This window comes from Pan paniscus, chromosome 11, assembly GCF_029289425.2.
Source record: "Pan paniscus chromosome 11, NHGRI_mPanPan1-v2.0_pri, whole genome shotgun sequence".
NCBI classification, from domain to species: domain Eukaryota; kingdom Metazoa; phylum Chordata; class Mammalia; order Primates; family Hominidae; genus Pan; species Pan paniscus.
This window is the reverse complement of record NC_073260.2, coordinates 32466686-32481891: the sequence shown is the minus strand read 5'-3', so window position 1 is coordinate 32481891 and position 15206 is coordinate 32466686. Positions and strand designations below refer to the sequence as shown.

At 44.4% G+C, this 15206-nt stretch overlaps 1 protein-coding gene across 8 annotated transcripts in view; it reads left to right on the top strand.

Moving 5' to 3' along the window:
* Positions 1-15206, top strand: part of ZNF462 (zinc finger protein 462) — a 153603-nt gene that overhangs the window by 61527 nt on the left and 76870 nt on the right. For 5 of the 8 annotated variants that reach the window (XM_008963287.5, XM_034967924.3, XM_034967926.3 and 2 more), the window contains 5 exons: positions 1568-1817; positions 2347-7973; positions 8739-8903; positions 10477-10763; positions 13720-13838. In XM_008963287.5, coding sequence (XP_008961535.1) covers positions 1598-1817; positions 2347-7973; positions 8739-8903; positions 10477-10763; positions 13720-13838 — 6418 coding nt within the window. In that variant the 5' untranslated portion in view covers positions 1568-1597. The remainder of the gene's footprint in view (positions 1-1567; positions 1818-2346; positions 7974-8738; positions 8904-10476; positions 10764-13719; positions 13839-15206) is intronic. The other 3 variants (XM_034967931.3, XM_034967930.3, XM_034967929.3) reach the window with 3 other exon arrangements.

Here is a 15206-nt window from a genome sequence, read left to right as displayed (position 1 = left end):
TTTGATCCAGAGCTGATAGCAACCTCTTCCACACAATTTGGGTTGGTGCTTAGACATAAAAGCTTGTGTATCTGGAATATTGAGACTTAGCTGAAAAGAGTCTGGTGCACAGTTCAATGTTTATTGAAAAAGGATAAATTGCTGGGTGAAAGAAGAGGAGGTAAATATCTGCGGCTCACTCTGCAAGCTCAGTCTGTCCAGAACTGGACTTGCCAGAAGTTATTTTAGCAGGCGATCAGGAGGAGCATTCTTTGATAGAAAATCCTTGTGTGATGGCTCCTTTCACTACGTTGATGTATTATTACTGGACTTTTTTGTTCCTGCAGAAATAATTTATCTTTTACAGTAAAAGTATAGAGTATTACATCATAAAATACATTGGCTACAGTGTTAGTTCTTGGACATCTGGTTCTAGATTACAGTGACTCAGTAGAGTTTGTGATGATCTTACTGAAGTAACTTACTCATTAGATAATAACAGGGTATCTCAACTTAGGATATACATTAAGGTAGGAAGGACTCTACCTTTCTAATACAATTTTGATTTCTTGATGGTGGGACTCTCCTTTGAGTTAGTGTGTAGCTTTCTGTATATTTCAGTCACAAAGTAAATAGCAGAATGAAGGTAGCTGGGCAAGTTTCGATTTATTCCACGGTAGGTTCACAGCTTTTTGCATCCAGGTATGTGCTTCATGTTTGTAAAGGAAAGAAGTGGAAAAAGGTAAAGTCATGACTTAGAAGCCCTTCTTCAAAAATGCAAGTTTCTGTTGTCTTCATGCAAATTGAGGTGCCAAGGTGCAACTTTAAACAGAAACTGGATTGTCATCCAAAGTTGGTTGTTTGAAAATCTCATGAGGAATATTTTATGACCTAATTAGATTGAAGAAGCTGTTAGGTTATAATTGGTAGGTTGTAAAACAGCAAATAGTCATTTAGCTCATGGAAAAAAAAACCCACAACTAAACTATTTGGAGAAGGGAGGAAAGAGAGGTGCACCCCAATATCAGCAAAGTTATTAAAGTAAGAAAAGCTACAATAAAAATGCTCTACCTCCACCCCCAAGATTTAAATACTATTTCACTAATTGGTGATAAAACACCAAGGTCATAATACTAAATAAACAGCTAATGAAGGTTGAAATTTTCCCTTTCTTCTGTGTGGACATCCTCTTTACTTTTGAGATGGTTCCAATTTAAAAAGAAAATGAGTCCAAGGCAGAACCAAAGCCAACATTAAGTTACCAAGAAATTTGGATTCAGTGGAGAAGCTCAGAAACTTCTAAAACTTTTGAAGTATTAAGCGTTTCCTTGACAAATGGCATTGGAAGACATATCATGCTAGAAAATGTTTATCTGGTATTTTTCCTTCTTTGAAGTTATGAGGTCAAGGACATCATCTCCATTATGTCTGATTGCCTCTCTTTAGCCAATGTTCCAACTGGCAAAGTCCAATAAGAGAAATCTACTGATACTGGAATTTTTTCCCATTAATGGATATATAGCCCCATCAGCTCGAGGTATGTGATTAGTGCATTCCTTAAGATGTTTTGTTCTAACTTCTGCCACAGGTTCCTAATGTGAGAGGGTAGACCCAGATCATGGAGGTGCTTCAGTGTGATGGCTGTGATTTCAGAGCCCCGTCTTATGAAGATCTCAAGGCACACATTCAGGATGTCCACACGGCATTTCTGCAGCCAACTGATGTTGCTGAGGACAATGTGAATGAGCCACGATGTGGGTCCATGAATGCCAGTAATCAGACAGAGGTGGAGTTTTCTTCTATAAAGGATGAATTTGCCATTGCAGAAGATTTATCAGGTAAATCTATACTAAACTTGGCACGGCCGATGTATTTTAATTGCTCTTGTTTCCTTTTAGCCTGTAGCCATGGTTCTTAATATACGTGGCTTTTGCAGAGTTTTTTGTGCTTTGCTAGCCATTTTTGTGGTTTGGGCATCATGTATCTCTCCTTGAGTACCTTAGGTTTTATCCTTTCAAAAGCTTCCTCATATATCCTACCTTTCAATTTGGAGAACAAGATAGTTGCTTGGAAAGTTCTAGAAAAAGTAGTACAATTTATGAAACTTGTATTTTTATAGCTGTGTGGCTCATTTATGGAGATGAGGAGAATACCTAAAGCTATACACTGCATCTTTATCCATGAGAAGGTGCAGTACGTATATCTTCATTGATGCTTTGTGAATACTCTTCAAGGCCTCATCTTGAGACTTCAGGCCTTTTGCATGTGATGTTTAGTAATGAAGAATAATTGGAATGGTACTGATTTGCATGATTGGATATTTTAATTATCTTTTGCTTTGTCACTTTCCTTATGCTTTTTCTTTAGGTCAAAATGCAACTGCATTGGGGACCGGAGGTTACTATGGCCACAGTCCAGGATATTATGGTCAGCATATTGCCGCTAATCCCAAACCAACAAACAAGTTTTTTCAATGCAAGTTCTGTGTACGCTACTTCAGGTCAAAAAACCTCCTCATAGAACACACTAGAAAAGTCCATGGAGCTCAAGCTGAAGGGAGTTCATCAGGACCCCCTGTCCCGGGATCCTTAAATTATAATATCATGATGCACGAGGGATTTGGAAAGGTCTTCTCTTGCCAGTTTTGCACATACAAGTCACCAAGAAGGGCAAGAATAATGAAGCATCAGAAGATGTATCACAAAAACAATTTGAAGGAGACCACTGCTCCCCCACCTGCTCCTGCTCCAATGCCAGACCCTGTGGTTCCGCCCGTATCACTGCAGGACCCCTGCAAGGAACTGCCAGCAGAGGTTGTGGAGCGCAGCATCTTAGAGTCTATGGTCAAGCCTTTGACCAAATCTCGAGGCAACTTTTGTTGTGAGTGGTGCAGCTACCAGACCCCCCGCCGAGAACGCTGGTGTGACCACATGATGAAGAAACACCGCAGTATGGTCAAGATCCTTTCCAGTCTCAGACAGCAACAAGAAGGAACTAATCTACCTGATGTGCCGAACAAGAGTGCCCCCAGCCCCACTTCCAACTCCACCTATCTGACCATGAATGCTGCAAGCCGGGAGATACCCAATACTACCGTCTCCAACTTCAGGGGCTCCATGGGCAACTCCATCATGAGACCCAATTCTTCAGCTTCCAAGTTTTCGCCCATGTCTTACCCTCAGATGAAGCCGAAGTCACCTCACAATTCTGGTCTAGTTAACTTGACAGAGAGATCCCGTTATGGAATGACTGACATGACCAATTCTTCTGCTGACCTGGAAACTAACAGCATGCTAAATGACTCTAGTTCTGATGAAGAGTTAAATGAAATAGACAGTGAGAATGGTTTAAGTGCTATGGATCACCAGACATCAGGCCTGTCTGCAGAGCAGCTGATGGGCTCAGATGGCAACAAATTATTGGAGACCAAGGGGATTCCATTTAGAAGATTCATGAATAGGTTCCAGTGCCCTTTTTGTCCTTTCCTCACCATGCATCGACGTAGCATCTCTCGTCACATAGAAAACATCCACTTATCTGGAAAGACAGCTGTCTATAAATGTGACGAATGTCCGTTTACTTGCAAGAGCTCGTTGAAACTTGGGGCTCACAAACAGTGTCACACGGGTACAACGTCAGATTGGGATGCTGTGAATTCCCAGAGTGAAAGCATTTCTTCCTCACTGAATGAAGGTGTGGTGTCTTATGAGAGCTCAAGCATCAATGGTAGAAAGTCAGGAGTCATGTTGGATCCCTTGCAGCAGCAACAGCCACCGCAGCCACCACCACCGCCGCCGCCACCACCACCATCACAGCCACAGCCACTGCAGCAGCCACAGCCACCACAGCTGCAGCCACCACATCAGGTGCCACCCCAGCCACAAACACAGCCACCACCACCGCAGCAGCCACAGCCACCCACACAAGCTGCACCTCTGCACCCATACAAATGCACCATGTGTAATTACTCCACCACAACTCTGAAAGGGCTAAGAGTCCATCAGCAGCATAAACATTCATTCTGTGACAACTTGCCAAAATTCGAGGGGCAGCCCTCAAGCCTACCATTGGAAAATGAGACAGACAGCCACCCCTCTTCCAGCAACACTGTGAAGAAAAGTCAGACCTCAATTCTTGGGTTGTCCTCCAAGAACAATTTTGTAGCTAAAGCCTCTAGGAAGCTCGCCAATGACTTTCCTCTAGATTTGTCACCCGTGAAGAAGAGAACCAGGATTGACGAGATAGCAAGCAACCTTCAGAGCAAAATTAACCAAACCAAACAGCAGGAAGATGCAGTGATCAATGTTGAGGATGATGAAGAGGAAGAGGAAGACAACGAAGTCGAGATAGAGGTTGAGTTGGACAGGGAGGAAGAACCGACAGAACCCATCATAGAGGTTCCCACTTCCTTTTCTGCCCAACAGATATGGGTAAGAGATACCATTGAGCCCCAGAAAGAGCCCAACTTCAGAAACATCACCCACGATTACAATGCCACCAATGGGGCTGAGATTGAGCTCACCCTTTCTGAAGATGAAGAGGATTATTATGGCTCCTCAACAAACTTGAAAGATCACCAAGTTTCCAATACTGCTCTGCTGAATACCCAAACTCCCATCTATGGGACTGAGCACAATAGTGAAAACACAGACTTTGGTGACTCTGGAAGGCTTTACTATTGTAAACACTGTGACTTTAACAACAAATCTGCCCGGAGTGTTAGCACCCACTACCAACGAATGCACCCATACATTAAATTCAGCTTTAGGTACATCTTGGACCCCAACGATCACAGTGCAGTGTACAGGTGCCTGGAATGCTACATCGATTACACCAACTTCGAAGATCTCCAGCAGCATTATGGTGAGCACCACCCAGAAGCCATGAATGTACTCAACTTTGATCACTCGGACCTGATCTACCGGTGTCGGTTTTGTTCATACACGAGCCCGAATGTTAGAAGCCTGATGCCACATTACCAAAGAATGCATCCCACGGTGAAGATCAACAACGCGATGATATTTTCAAGCTATGTCGTGGAGCAGCAGGAAGGGCTGAATACGGAATCCCAGACCCTGAGGGAGATTCTGAATTCGGCTCCCAAGAACATGGCGACTTCCACACCTGTGGCTCGTGGTGGTGGTTTGCCAGCTACGTTCAACAAAAACACTCCTAAGACCTTTACTCCTGAATGTGAAAATCAGAAGGACCCTTTGGTCAACACTGTTGTTGTTTATGATTGTGATGTTTGTTCGTTTGCGAGCCCCAACATGCATTCTGTCTTGGTTCATTATCAGAAGAAACACCCCGAAGAAAAGGCTTCCTACTTTAGGATCCAGAAAACTATGCGAATGGTGTCTGTGGACAGGGGCTCTGCCCTTTCTCAATTATCATTTGAGGTGGGTGCTCCAATGTCTCCCAAAATGTCCAACATGGGTTCCCCACCCCCCCCACAACCCCCGCCACCAGACCTCAGTACTGAGCTTTACTACTGCAAACACTGTTCCTACAGCAATCGGTCAGTTGTGGGAGTGCTTGTCCACTACCAGAAAAGACACCCAGAAATAAAGGTTACTGCCAAATATATCAGACAGGCTCCTCCCACAGCTGCAATGATGAGAGGGGTCGAAGGGCCCCAAGGCTCCCCCCGGCCACCCGCCCCCATACAACAGCTGAACCGAAGCAGCTCTGAGAGAGATGGCCCTCCTGTGGAGAATGAGATGTTCTTTTGCCAGCACTGTGATTATGGGAACCGGACGGTCAAAGGGGTACTCATTCATTATCAGAAGAAGCACCGAGACTTCAAGGCCAACGCAGATGTGATCCGGCAGCATACGGCCACCATTCGAAGCCTCTGCGACCGAAATCAGAAGAAGCCTGCCAGCTGCGTGCTTGTCTCCCCCTCTAATCTGGAGCGGGACAAAACGAAACTCCGAGCACTCAAATGTAGGCAGTGCTCATATACCTCCCCCTACTTCTATGCACTGAGGAAGCATATCAAGAAAGACCACCCCGCCCTGAAAGCCACAGTCACGTCCATCATGCGATGGGCATTTCTAGATGGCTTGATAGAAGCTGGCTACCACTGCGAGTGGTGCATCTACTCCCATACGGAGCCCAACGGTTTGCTCCTGCATTACCAACGGAGGCATCCAGAACACTATGTTGATTACACCTACATGGCTACTAAACTGTGGGCTGGGCCAGACCCATCCCCTCCCTCTCTCACAATGCCAGCCGAAGCCAAAACCTACAGATGCAGGGACTGTGTTTTCGAAGCTGTCTCCATCTGGGACATCACTAATCACTACCAAGCATTCCACCCCTGGGCCATGAATGGTGATGAGTCAGTGCTGCTGGACATCATCAAGGAGAAAGATGCTGTGGAGAAGCCCATTCTTTCATCCGAAGAGTTGGCAGGCCCTGTGAATTGTGAAAACAGTATACCCACCCCTCTCCCGGAGCAGGAAGCTGAATGTCCAGAGGATGCAAGACTGTCCCCTGAGAAAAGCCTGCAGCTAGCTTCAGCCAACCCCGCCATATCCTCCACCCCATACCAGTGCACGGTATGCCAATCTGAGTATAACAACTTGCACGGCCTTCTCACTCATTATGGGAAGAAGCACCCTGGCATGAAAGTGAAGGCTGCTGACTTTGCCCAGGACATTGACATCAACCCAGGTGCCGTCTACAAATGCAGGCATTGCCCATACATCAACACCCGCATCCACGGCGTACTGACCCACTACCAGAAGCGACACCCGTCCATCAAGGTGACCGCTGAGGACTTTGTGCACGACGTAGAGCAGTCTGCTGACATATCCCAGAATGACGTGGAGGAGACGAGCAGGATCTTCAAGCAAGGGTATGGCGCCTACCGGTGCAAACTGTGTCCGTACACACACGGCACTTTGGAGAAACTAAAAATCCACTACGAGAAGTATCACAATCAGCCTGAATTTGATGTCTTTTCCCAGTCGCCCCCGAAGCTGCCAGTCCCCCTCGAGCCCGAGATGACCACTGAAGTGAGCCCTTCCCAAGTCTCCATCACTGAGGAGGAGGTGGGAGAGGAGCCCGTGTCCACTTCTCACTTCTCTACCTCCCACCTGGTCTCCCACACTGTGTTCCGGTGCCAGCTCTGCAAGTACTTCTGCTCCACGAGGAAGGGGATCGCCAGGCACTACCGCATCAAGCACAATAATGTCCGAGCCCAGCCAGAAGGCAAGAACAACCTCTTCAAGTGTGCCCTGTGTGCCTACACCAACCCCATCCGCAAAGGTCTGGCAGCCCACTACCAGAAGCGCCACGACATTGATGCGTATTACACTCACTGCTTGGCAGCCTCCAGGACCATCAGCGACAAGCCCAACAAAGTGATCATCCCATCCCCGCCCAAGGACGACTCCCCTCAGCTGAGCGAGGAACTCCGGCGGGCAGTGGAGAAGAAAAAGTGCTCCTTGTGCTCTTTCCAGTCGTTCAGCAAGAAGGGCATCGTGTCCCATTACATGAAACGCCACCCAGGGGTGTTCCCAAAGAAGCAGCACGCCAGCAAGTTGGGGGGCTACTTCACGGCCGTCTATGCAGATGAGCATGAGAAGCCCACGCTGATGGAAGAAGAGGAGAGAGGCAGCTTTGAGAAAGCCGAGGTGGAGGGTGAAGCTCAGGAAATCGAGTGGCTCCCGTTCCGCTGCATCAAATGCTTCAAGCTGTCCTTTAGCACTGCAGAGCTGCTGTGCATGCATTACACTGACCACCACAGTCGGGACCTAAAGAGGGACTTCATCATTCTGGGCAACGGCCCCCGCTTGCAGAACTCCACCTACCAGTGTAAGCACTGTGATAGCAAACTGCAAAGCACAGCCGAGCTGACCTCACACTTGAACATTCACAATGAGGAATTCCAGAAGCGTGCCAAACGTCAGGAGAGGAGGAAACAGCTTTTGAGCAAGCAGAAATATGCAGATGGTGCTTTTGCAGATTTCAAACAAGAGAGGGTAAGGATATGTTTTGATTTCCCTTCCCCCAGGAGGCCTCTCATCACTGGTGCCCACATGCACTTCTTCGTTGCCAGCCAAACTGCTGCAGGCTTCCTAGTGACTTAGCTTGCCAGAGAGCTCAATAAGTCAATTAAACATTTCGAGCTTGATTATCTCCCATTCTGTGCTCACCCCTCTCCTTGGTCCCTTCCCCTCCCTCCTTCCCTTTGACTCCTCCCATGGCTCCCCAGGGGAGGTTTGGGGTGGTTTCTATGTATGTCTTTCTGCCAAGTAGCTTTATCTGAAGCCTAGTTTTACAACAACGCTCGCTCTTTCCTAAGGCAGTGTGGGCTGTCTCTTGGTACCATTAGCACTTCTCAGCCATGTCTTGGTCTTCAGTGTTTGCTACATGAACCTAACGTCTCCAGGAGTAGATTTTATTTTATCAAGAAGTTCATTAATGGCGCAACTATGCAACGTTTCACCTGCCTAGTTGAAACTGGTTTGAAAACCAGATGACTTAGTGGCAGTGACGATGAGCTTCTGCACAGAAATCTTCTCTACTCACAAGCCGTAATGTATTTGGGTTTCAAAGACTTTGCATAGTAGGCAGCATGCCATGATGCTGACAAATTTGTTATATAAAAATACTCGCCTATATCTCCCTTGGTTTTTAACCTGCTAATCGGCTTTAAAATAAAGTATGTTAGTAAACTGCAAGAATAAATTCTGACAATTGAGGGAGGGCTCGGAGTACTGATGGCTACCACTGTATTTTACCAGCCTTTTGGTCACTTAGAAGAGGTGCCAAAGATCAAGGAGAGGAAAGTGGTGGGCTACAAATGTAAATTCTGTGTGGAAGTGCACCCAACGCTCCGAGCCATCTGCAATCACCTCCGAAAGCACGTCCAGTATGGCAATGTCCCAGCTGTGTCAGCTGCTGTGAAGGTGAGAACTGGAAGGTCTGGATGAGCATTGTGTGTGAGCGATTCGAGTTACTTATTAACCCCATTGCCTAAAGCAGCTCAGGAAAGAGCATCTCAGAATGTGGGCATTCCTGAATTATGCTTGGATTGGTTTGGCTTGTTTTGATTTCTTTGCAGGTTGGACCTTCCTCATCTTTCTGTTCAGGGAAAGGTCGAGTTTCGATCTGGTTTCCTTCCACGCGGATAGTTTGGTGGCAGCAGAAGGTCCAGGATTCTCGGTCTAGGAGGCTTCGGGTCGTCCTTCTGTTCTGCGTTTAGTGCCATTAGCTCTTCGTTCTTCCAAGTTGCCCGAGCTCTTGAGAGGAATCAAGTGGGTTCTGTTCCCATCATCTTCTGCTCCTCTTTCTTCCTGACTTCTTACTGTTCTCATCTGGCTGAGGATGCAGAGAGCCTAGGAGAATCTCTTTGTCTTCTTATCCTGGGTCCTCTGGGGACTGCAAGAGACATTAAAACTAAAAGCATTCAAGTCACAATTGACCCTGAAAGCCTTGGTTTGTCTCCTCCATCCCCTCTCCCATATGATGCTGACAAGTGTCTTCCCTTTTCCCTCTGACTTTTATTAGGCCACCTGTTTTGAACATCATAATCCTAATAGCAGCCACCATGTCAGTAACCAAGCCACCATCCCCGTCTTCCAGGATATTGCTAAGCCCTATTATTTATTAAAACAGAAGTCATTTTGGGGTTCTGCCCTTTCTCTAAGGGTACACGCGAACATATTTTTGTCATCTGCCCTTCTTGAGCTTACATCCTATTTTGCCAATTTAACATGAAGATAAAGTCTCTACTTTTCTTCACTGAAGACTGAAGCTTTCTGTCTTTTGGCAGAACCGTGGCAACCCAGGGATATCAGCAGTCACTTTCTTTCAGACACCACTGCGGTGTGTCCCAGGCTCGTTTCCTGGGATCATGTGAGAGAGACAGAAGGGCTTTTCCTGTGTAATCAGTAACCCAAGGAGCTATCTCGAAAAACAGGTGACTTAAAACTAGGCTGCTCCTTAATTTTTTGAATTGATTATGCAGCAGTCTCCAGTCATAGAGTGAAGTCACCATCTACAGGGTAGGGGGCAGACAGCGGGATCTTTTGCTTTGCTTCCTTTCCAGATAATGGCCCAAGGCTCCTCAATGACCATACTACTTTGCTTTTCTTTCTCTTCCTTTCTTCCTCTCTTTTCTGTGAGCCACAACCCTAGCCCAACTTTATGTCAACTTAGATGGGGTTGCAGTTTGAATTTTCTTTTAAGATGGGGAAGAAGTGAGTGAAGTGTCTTCAGAGTGGGAGAAGCCCTTGTTCACATTTCGCAAACAGTAGCAACCTGTGTCCGGGTATGTTGTCCTAAAATCACCTCCACTGCATGAAGAATGGCAGTTGGGCTTGCTCTCCCTCTAGGGGTAGCTGGAGAGGCAGGGGAGGAAGCTTTGACAAGAAGTGCTGTTGAGTTTGGGAGAATGAAGGGAGAAAAAGAAAGCTGGAGGCAATGATGATGGATATTTATTTTGTTGGTGGGGCATGTGTGTGTGTGTGGTTCTCTTAGCAGGAGGCGGATGACCCTGCCCACTTGTTCCTGGATGGATTGGAAGCAGCCAAAGACGCCAGTGGCGCCCTGGTGGGCCGGGTGGATGGTGAACACTGCTTGCTTGATGGAATGTTGGAGGATGAAACCCGGCCGGGGGGATACCATTGCAGTCAATGTGACAGAGTCCTGATGTCCATGCAGGGGCTGCGTTCTCATGAGAGGAGCCACCTGGCCCTGGCCATGTTTACCCGCGAGGACAAGTACAGCTGCCAGTATTGCTCGTTTGTTTCTGCTTTCAGGCACAAGTAAGTGCTATTGGGGGGTCACTAGTGGTTACTGGGAGATGATGTCATAGTGGAAGGCACTAAGCTAAAGCAGAAGCTTGGATGAGTAAGAAGGCCCCACTCATGGTTCACACCTGCTGCTATGTTACCTGGAGCCTCAGTCACCTTTTCTGTAAAATGGGGCTGAGAACAGGAGATTGATCGGATGGCGTTAGATTTGGCAAATGCAGGCATTTTAAAAATGAGAATTGGAGGAATTGCTATGATTTACCCAAAGGTAAAATGGCAGCTGTGGAGAGTAGATGAGTCTCCTGATTCATCTGTCGAACATTCAGCCAAAATCTAGTCATTGTTTGAGGAAGTAAAGTCCATTTAGAAAACTGAGTTGCTAAAGAGGTAAAATTAGGACTACTAACCCATGTGACCAAAGAAACATTGCTTGCAATTTTTCAAAAGATCTTGAAAGGTAAAGAAGTTCATGGATGCCAAAGAGTTGCTTGACATACAGGGAGATTGAGGAGAGGGAGCTTCCCATTACTCATCACAGCTTCGAAAGTGTAAATATGGAATAGGTGTGTAAGGCTTTTTGGGGCCATGGAAAGAGGGGTGGTTTTAAGAACAACTTTTTGTTGCCTTTCTCTTTCAGCTGTGTAAAAGAGAGATAAATATTCAATAATGCGTTTGGACAGTCTTGGATAAAGGTGACTAAGACTGACATGCTTTTTAAAACAATTCTTTTAATGAAATAAATGATGGACTATTTGCTTCTTAAAAAGATAAAGGACCAGTTAGTGGTTGTTGAACAGAAGAAGGAGGTGGTGTTTTCACAGAGGTTAGGATGGGTTGTAAACACTTTATTATAATACAGAGCCTAATATCTAATCTTTGTCATCAGATCCATACATTGGCATAAAACTTGAAATACTTCAATTCAAGAAGTATTTATTGAACAGCATCTATCACATTGTCTGACGCACAGTGGAACTTTAAATAATTGTGAATAAATGAATATATCCTGTCCTAGGTACTGTACTTTTGGGAAATATAAAGACACAGGCCACGGTCTGTGGCCAGGGGAATTTAGGGTCAAGGGTTGGTTTATGAAATTAAAAAAAAAAAACAAAACCCACTGACTCAGCAAAATAAAGCACGTCTTTGAAAATATCAGTAAAATACTATGATGTGTCAAAGAAGAGAAATGTTACATCAGCTTTGGAAGAGTCAGGAAGGTTTTATGGCATAAGGAGCATTTGGGTGAAGTCTTAAAGTAGGAAAATAGGACTTGAATAGTTTGGAAAGGACATATGATGTAGAGGAAAAGCTGAGGGAGGAGACCATGAAGCTGACTGGGGCCCTAGCTGGGGGTTCAGTTTGACTAATCCTTAAGTTACATGTAAAGGAATAGTGAAAGATAAGGTCTAAATACTTTAAAGGAGACCATATTTGGAGTTTTAAATGCCAGGAAATAGTATTTCATAATTTAAATTGCTGGTAAAAGGAAGAGTCAAATTAGCAAAATAATTATAATTGCTAACATTTATTGCATCTCACTATATACCAGGCACTGTACTAAGGGCCTTTAAATATTACTTAATTTCATTCTCAAAACACTCCTATAAGGTATGGCCCCATTATTATCATCTTATGAATAAGAAAAGTAAAGCCTAGAAAAATTAAGTAATTTGCCCAAGGACACACAGCCTATATGTAATGGCTGAGATTTTATCCCAGGTAGTCTGACTCCATAGCGTGTGCTCTTGAGATGAAAAAAAAAAAAAAAAAAAAAAAATCCATGGGGGCTGGGGGACAAGGAATTAAGAAGCAATAATAGTAGCTAGTTCAAGAAGTTAGGGAATGATTGAAGGAATGGATTTGCCTGACTTGGAAAAATTGACTTCATGCGTGGGATGAGGGACAAAGTAAAATACAAATGGCAGCTAGGTTTTCAGTTTACTCATCTGGAAGAAAGGTTAGTGCCATTTATAGAAACAAGGAAATGAAGAAGAGAATTTGTTTTGTAGAAAACTCTCTGATGGGTTTGTTTAGAACAGGTTGAGTTAAAGAGAACTAAAGGACACCCAGAGGGAGCTGTCCAGGGGCAATTGAAAATGTTGCTTTGGAGCTCAGGAGAGCATTATATGTTGAAATGGTAAGCAGTACCGTTCCCACATGAGGCATTTAGAATGGAATTTAGTGCTCTGGAGTACTGATACAAATTAGAACTTCCCACACCTTGTTTGGTAGATTTATTATTTTTTTAGGCTAATAATTATTATGAAGTACTAGGGGTTCGTTGTAATTAAATAACTCCCTTGTAAATTGCTTCTGGAAGACTTACAGCAAACATGGCTGTGTGTATCAGAAGGGATGTGCGGCCTTTTGACCACGTGGCTCCTTTAAACATGCGTGCACTGTGCCTCCGTATTAATATAGACCCTGGCAACAAGACAGCCCATTGCAAGAAGGTCAGCCACTTCGAAACCTCCCTTCCTCACTCTAGTGTTCACAATGAAAGTAGAATTAGAATTCAAAAAGAAAGTCAGCTCTTTTCAAATGCTAAATTTCTCTAATTCCCATTCTGTTATTTGAATAAGTTAGAGGACTAATTGATAGGCACTCTCACTGGCTTGGCAGGAAGCTTGAATTCACCCATATTGTACCTTCTCTTTAGATACACTCTTCCAATGATCAGAGCTCTAAGAAGGGACAATAAAGATTCTTACCATGACCTGTTACCACTGCCATATCTCTAAATCCAAAAAAAACTCTTGATCTCTTCCTTTAGCTTCCTGTCCTCTTAGAGTAGGTACAACTCTTGAAAATTAATTAATTAAATCAATAAATGCCATTATTGGAAAGTAAACAAAAGGACTTTGAACGACCTAGAAATAGGATTCCTGGAAAAAAAGCAATGAGCAAATCCTCTATGCAATTTTTAATTTTGTCATTTTTCTTTTTGTTTTCCTTCTACATCAAGTTTGGATCGCCATATGCAAACCCACCACGGACACCATAAACCATTCCGATGCAAACTCTGCTCCTTCAAGTCCTCCTATAACAGCCGGCTGAAAACACATATACTCAAAGCTCATGCTGGTGAGTTGTGCATTGATGATGCACAAGTTCTTTAGCACTCTCTGAGTTTGAAACCTGATGATCTTTATTGAGTGAAATACTGTCCTGCCTTACGCTTGAGAATGTTATTCTTGGGATGGATGTATATTCAGTTTTATTTTCACCTAGTAAAGAAAAAATAAAGAAAAAAGTAAAAGTTAAACAAAATCACCTAAATCCAAAATAATACAAAACCTATGTCACCCATGTTATGGTTAGTTCGTTCGTGCTACTGACAAGTTAGAATTAGACTGTTGGTGATTTTTACAGAAATTTCTAAACTGCCTATACTTTCTAATTCAATTGCCAAGAATTGTTATATCTATTAAAAAGACTTTCCAGCTAAAATAAAGTTACCAACTTAAGGAAGTTAGAAAGGGCAAAGGGAACTCAAGATGTGTGAGATTTTTCAAGAGATACCCTTAGATATGTTTCCGTACATAAGACAGAAATGACTTTGGGTTGTGAGTGTCCAGCAGCTGTGCTGGTCTCTATCATACTGTTGTTCCATCTCATTACTCATTAGAGAAAATTGGAAATGAAAGAAGAAATACAGTCAGTCATCTATAATCTTATCTGAAGACCACTGTTGTTGACGTCTGATGTGTCATGACCCTTACCCACCAGGCTGGGCACTAGGCGTGTTATATGCATCATCTTCTTTAGTCCTATAATCGTCCTAAAGGGGAGGCATTGTGTCACATTCCTTGTGCCTTGTATAACCCTTGGTCACAGTTTGAACAGTGTTGTAAGAACCGCTCAGAACCTGGGTCCTTCACTTTCGCCAGCTCCTCATGCTCTGTGTAAACAGGACCATGTCTCTTCACTGTCTTCTGAGTGTTGGATTTTGTTGAACTGACTTAATGCAGTAAGATTACCCAGGTCTCCCAGTTGCCTCAAACTCCACTAGGAGTAAGGAATGGGACAGGGAAGTTAGCTATAGGGGCTTTTCTCTATCTTTTTGTATTTTTCTGTCTCTGGGAAATTTCTACTAAAGTCCTTGAAGTGAGTGGCTTCAGGGTTCAAATCACTGTTTTCTAACTTGTGTATATTGTAAATTATCCAGCTGGGACACTATCCTGGTGAGTTTTGCCCATAGGCCTTAGCCTTGTCAAAAGCACTTTTACCAGCGAGAGCTGGGAAGAGATGATTCGGCCTGTGGGAAAGACTTGAAGAGAGCATCAGAGCCTGCACACTGATGCCAGCGTATTAAGCTGAAGTGTCTGCCCTTGGAACTGACCCAGCAAACTGGCCTCCCTGTACTCACTGGCTGGCAAGAAGAGAGCATCCAGTAAGAGAGATTGGGAGCAGTGTAATTCAGTTCTTGACATACCTTGGAACTTTGGCCTC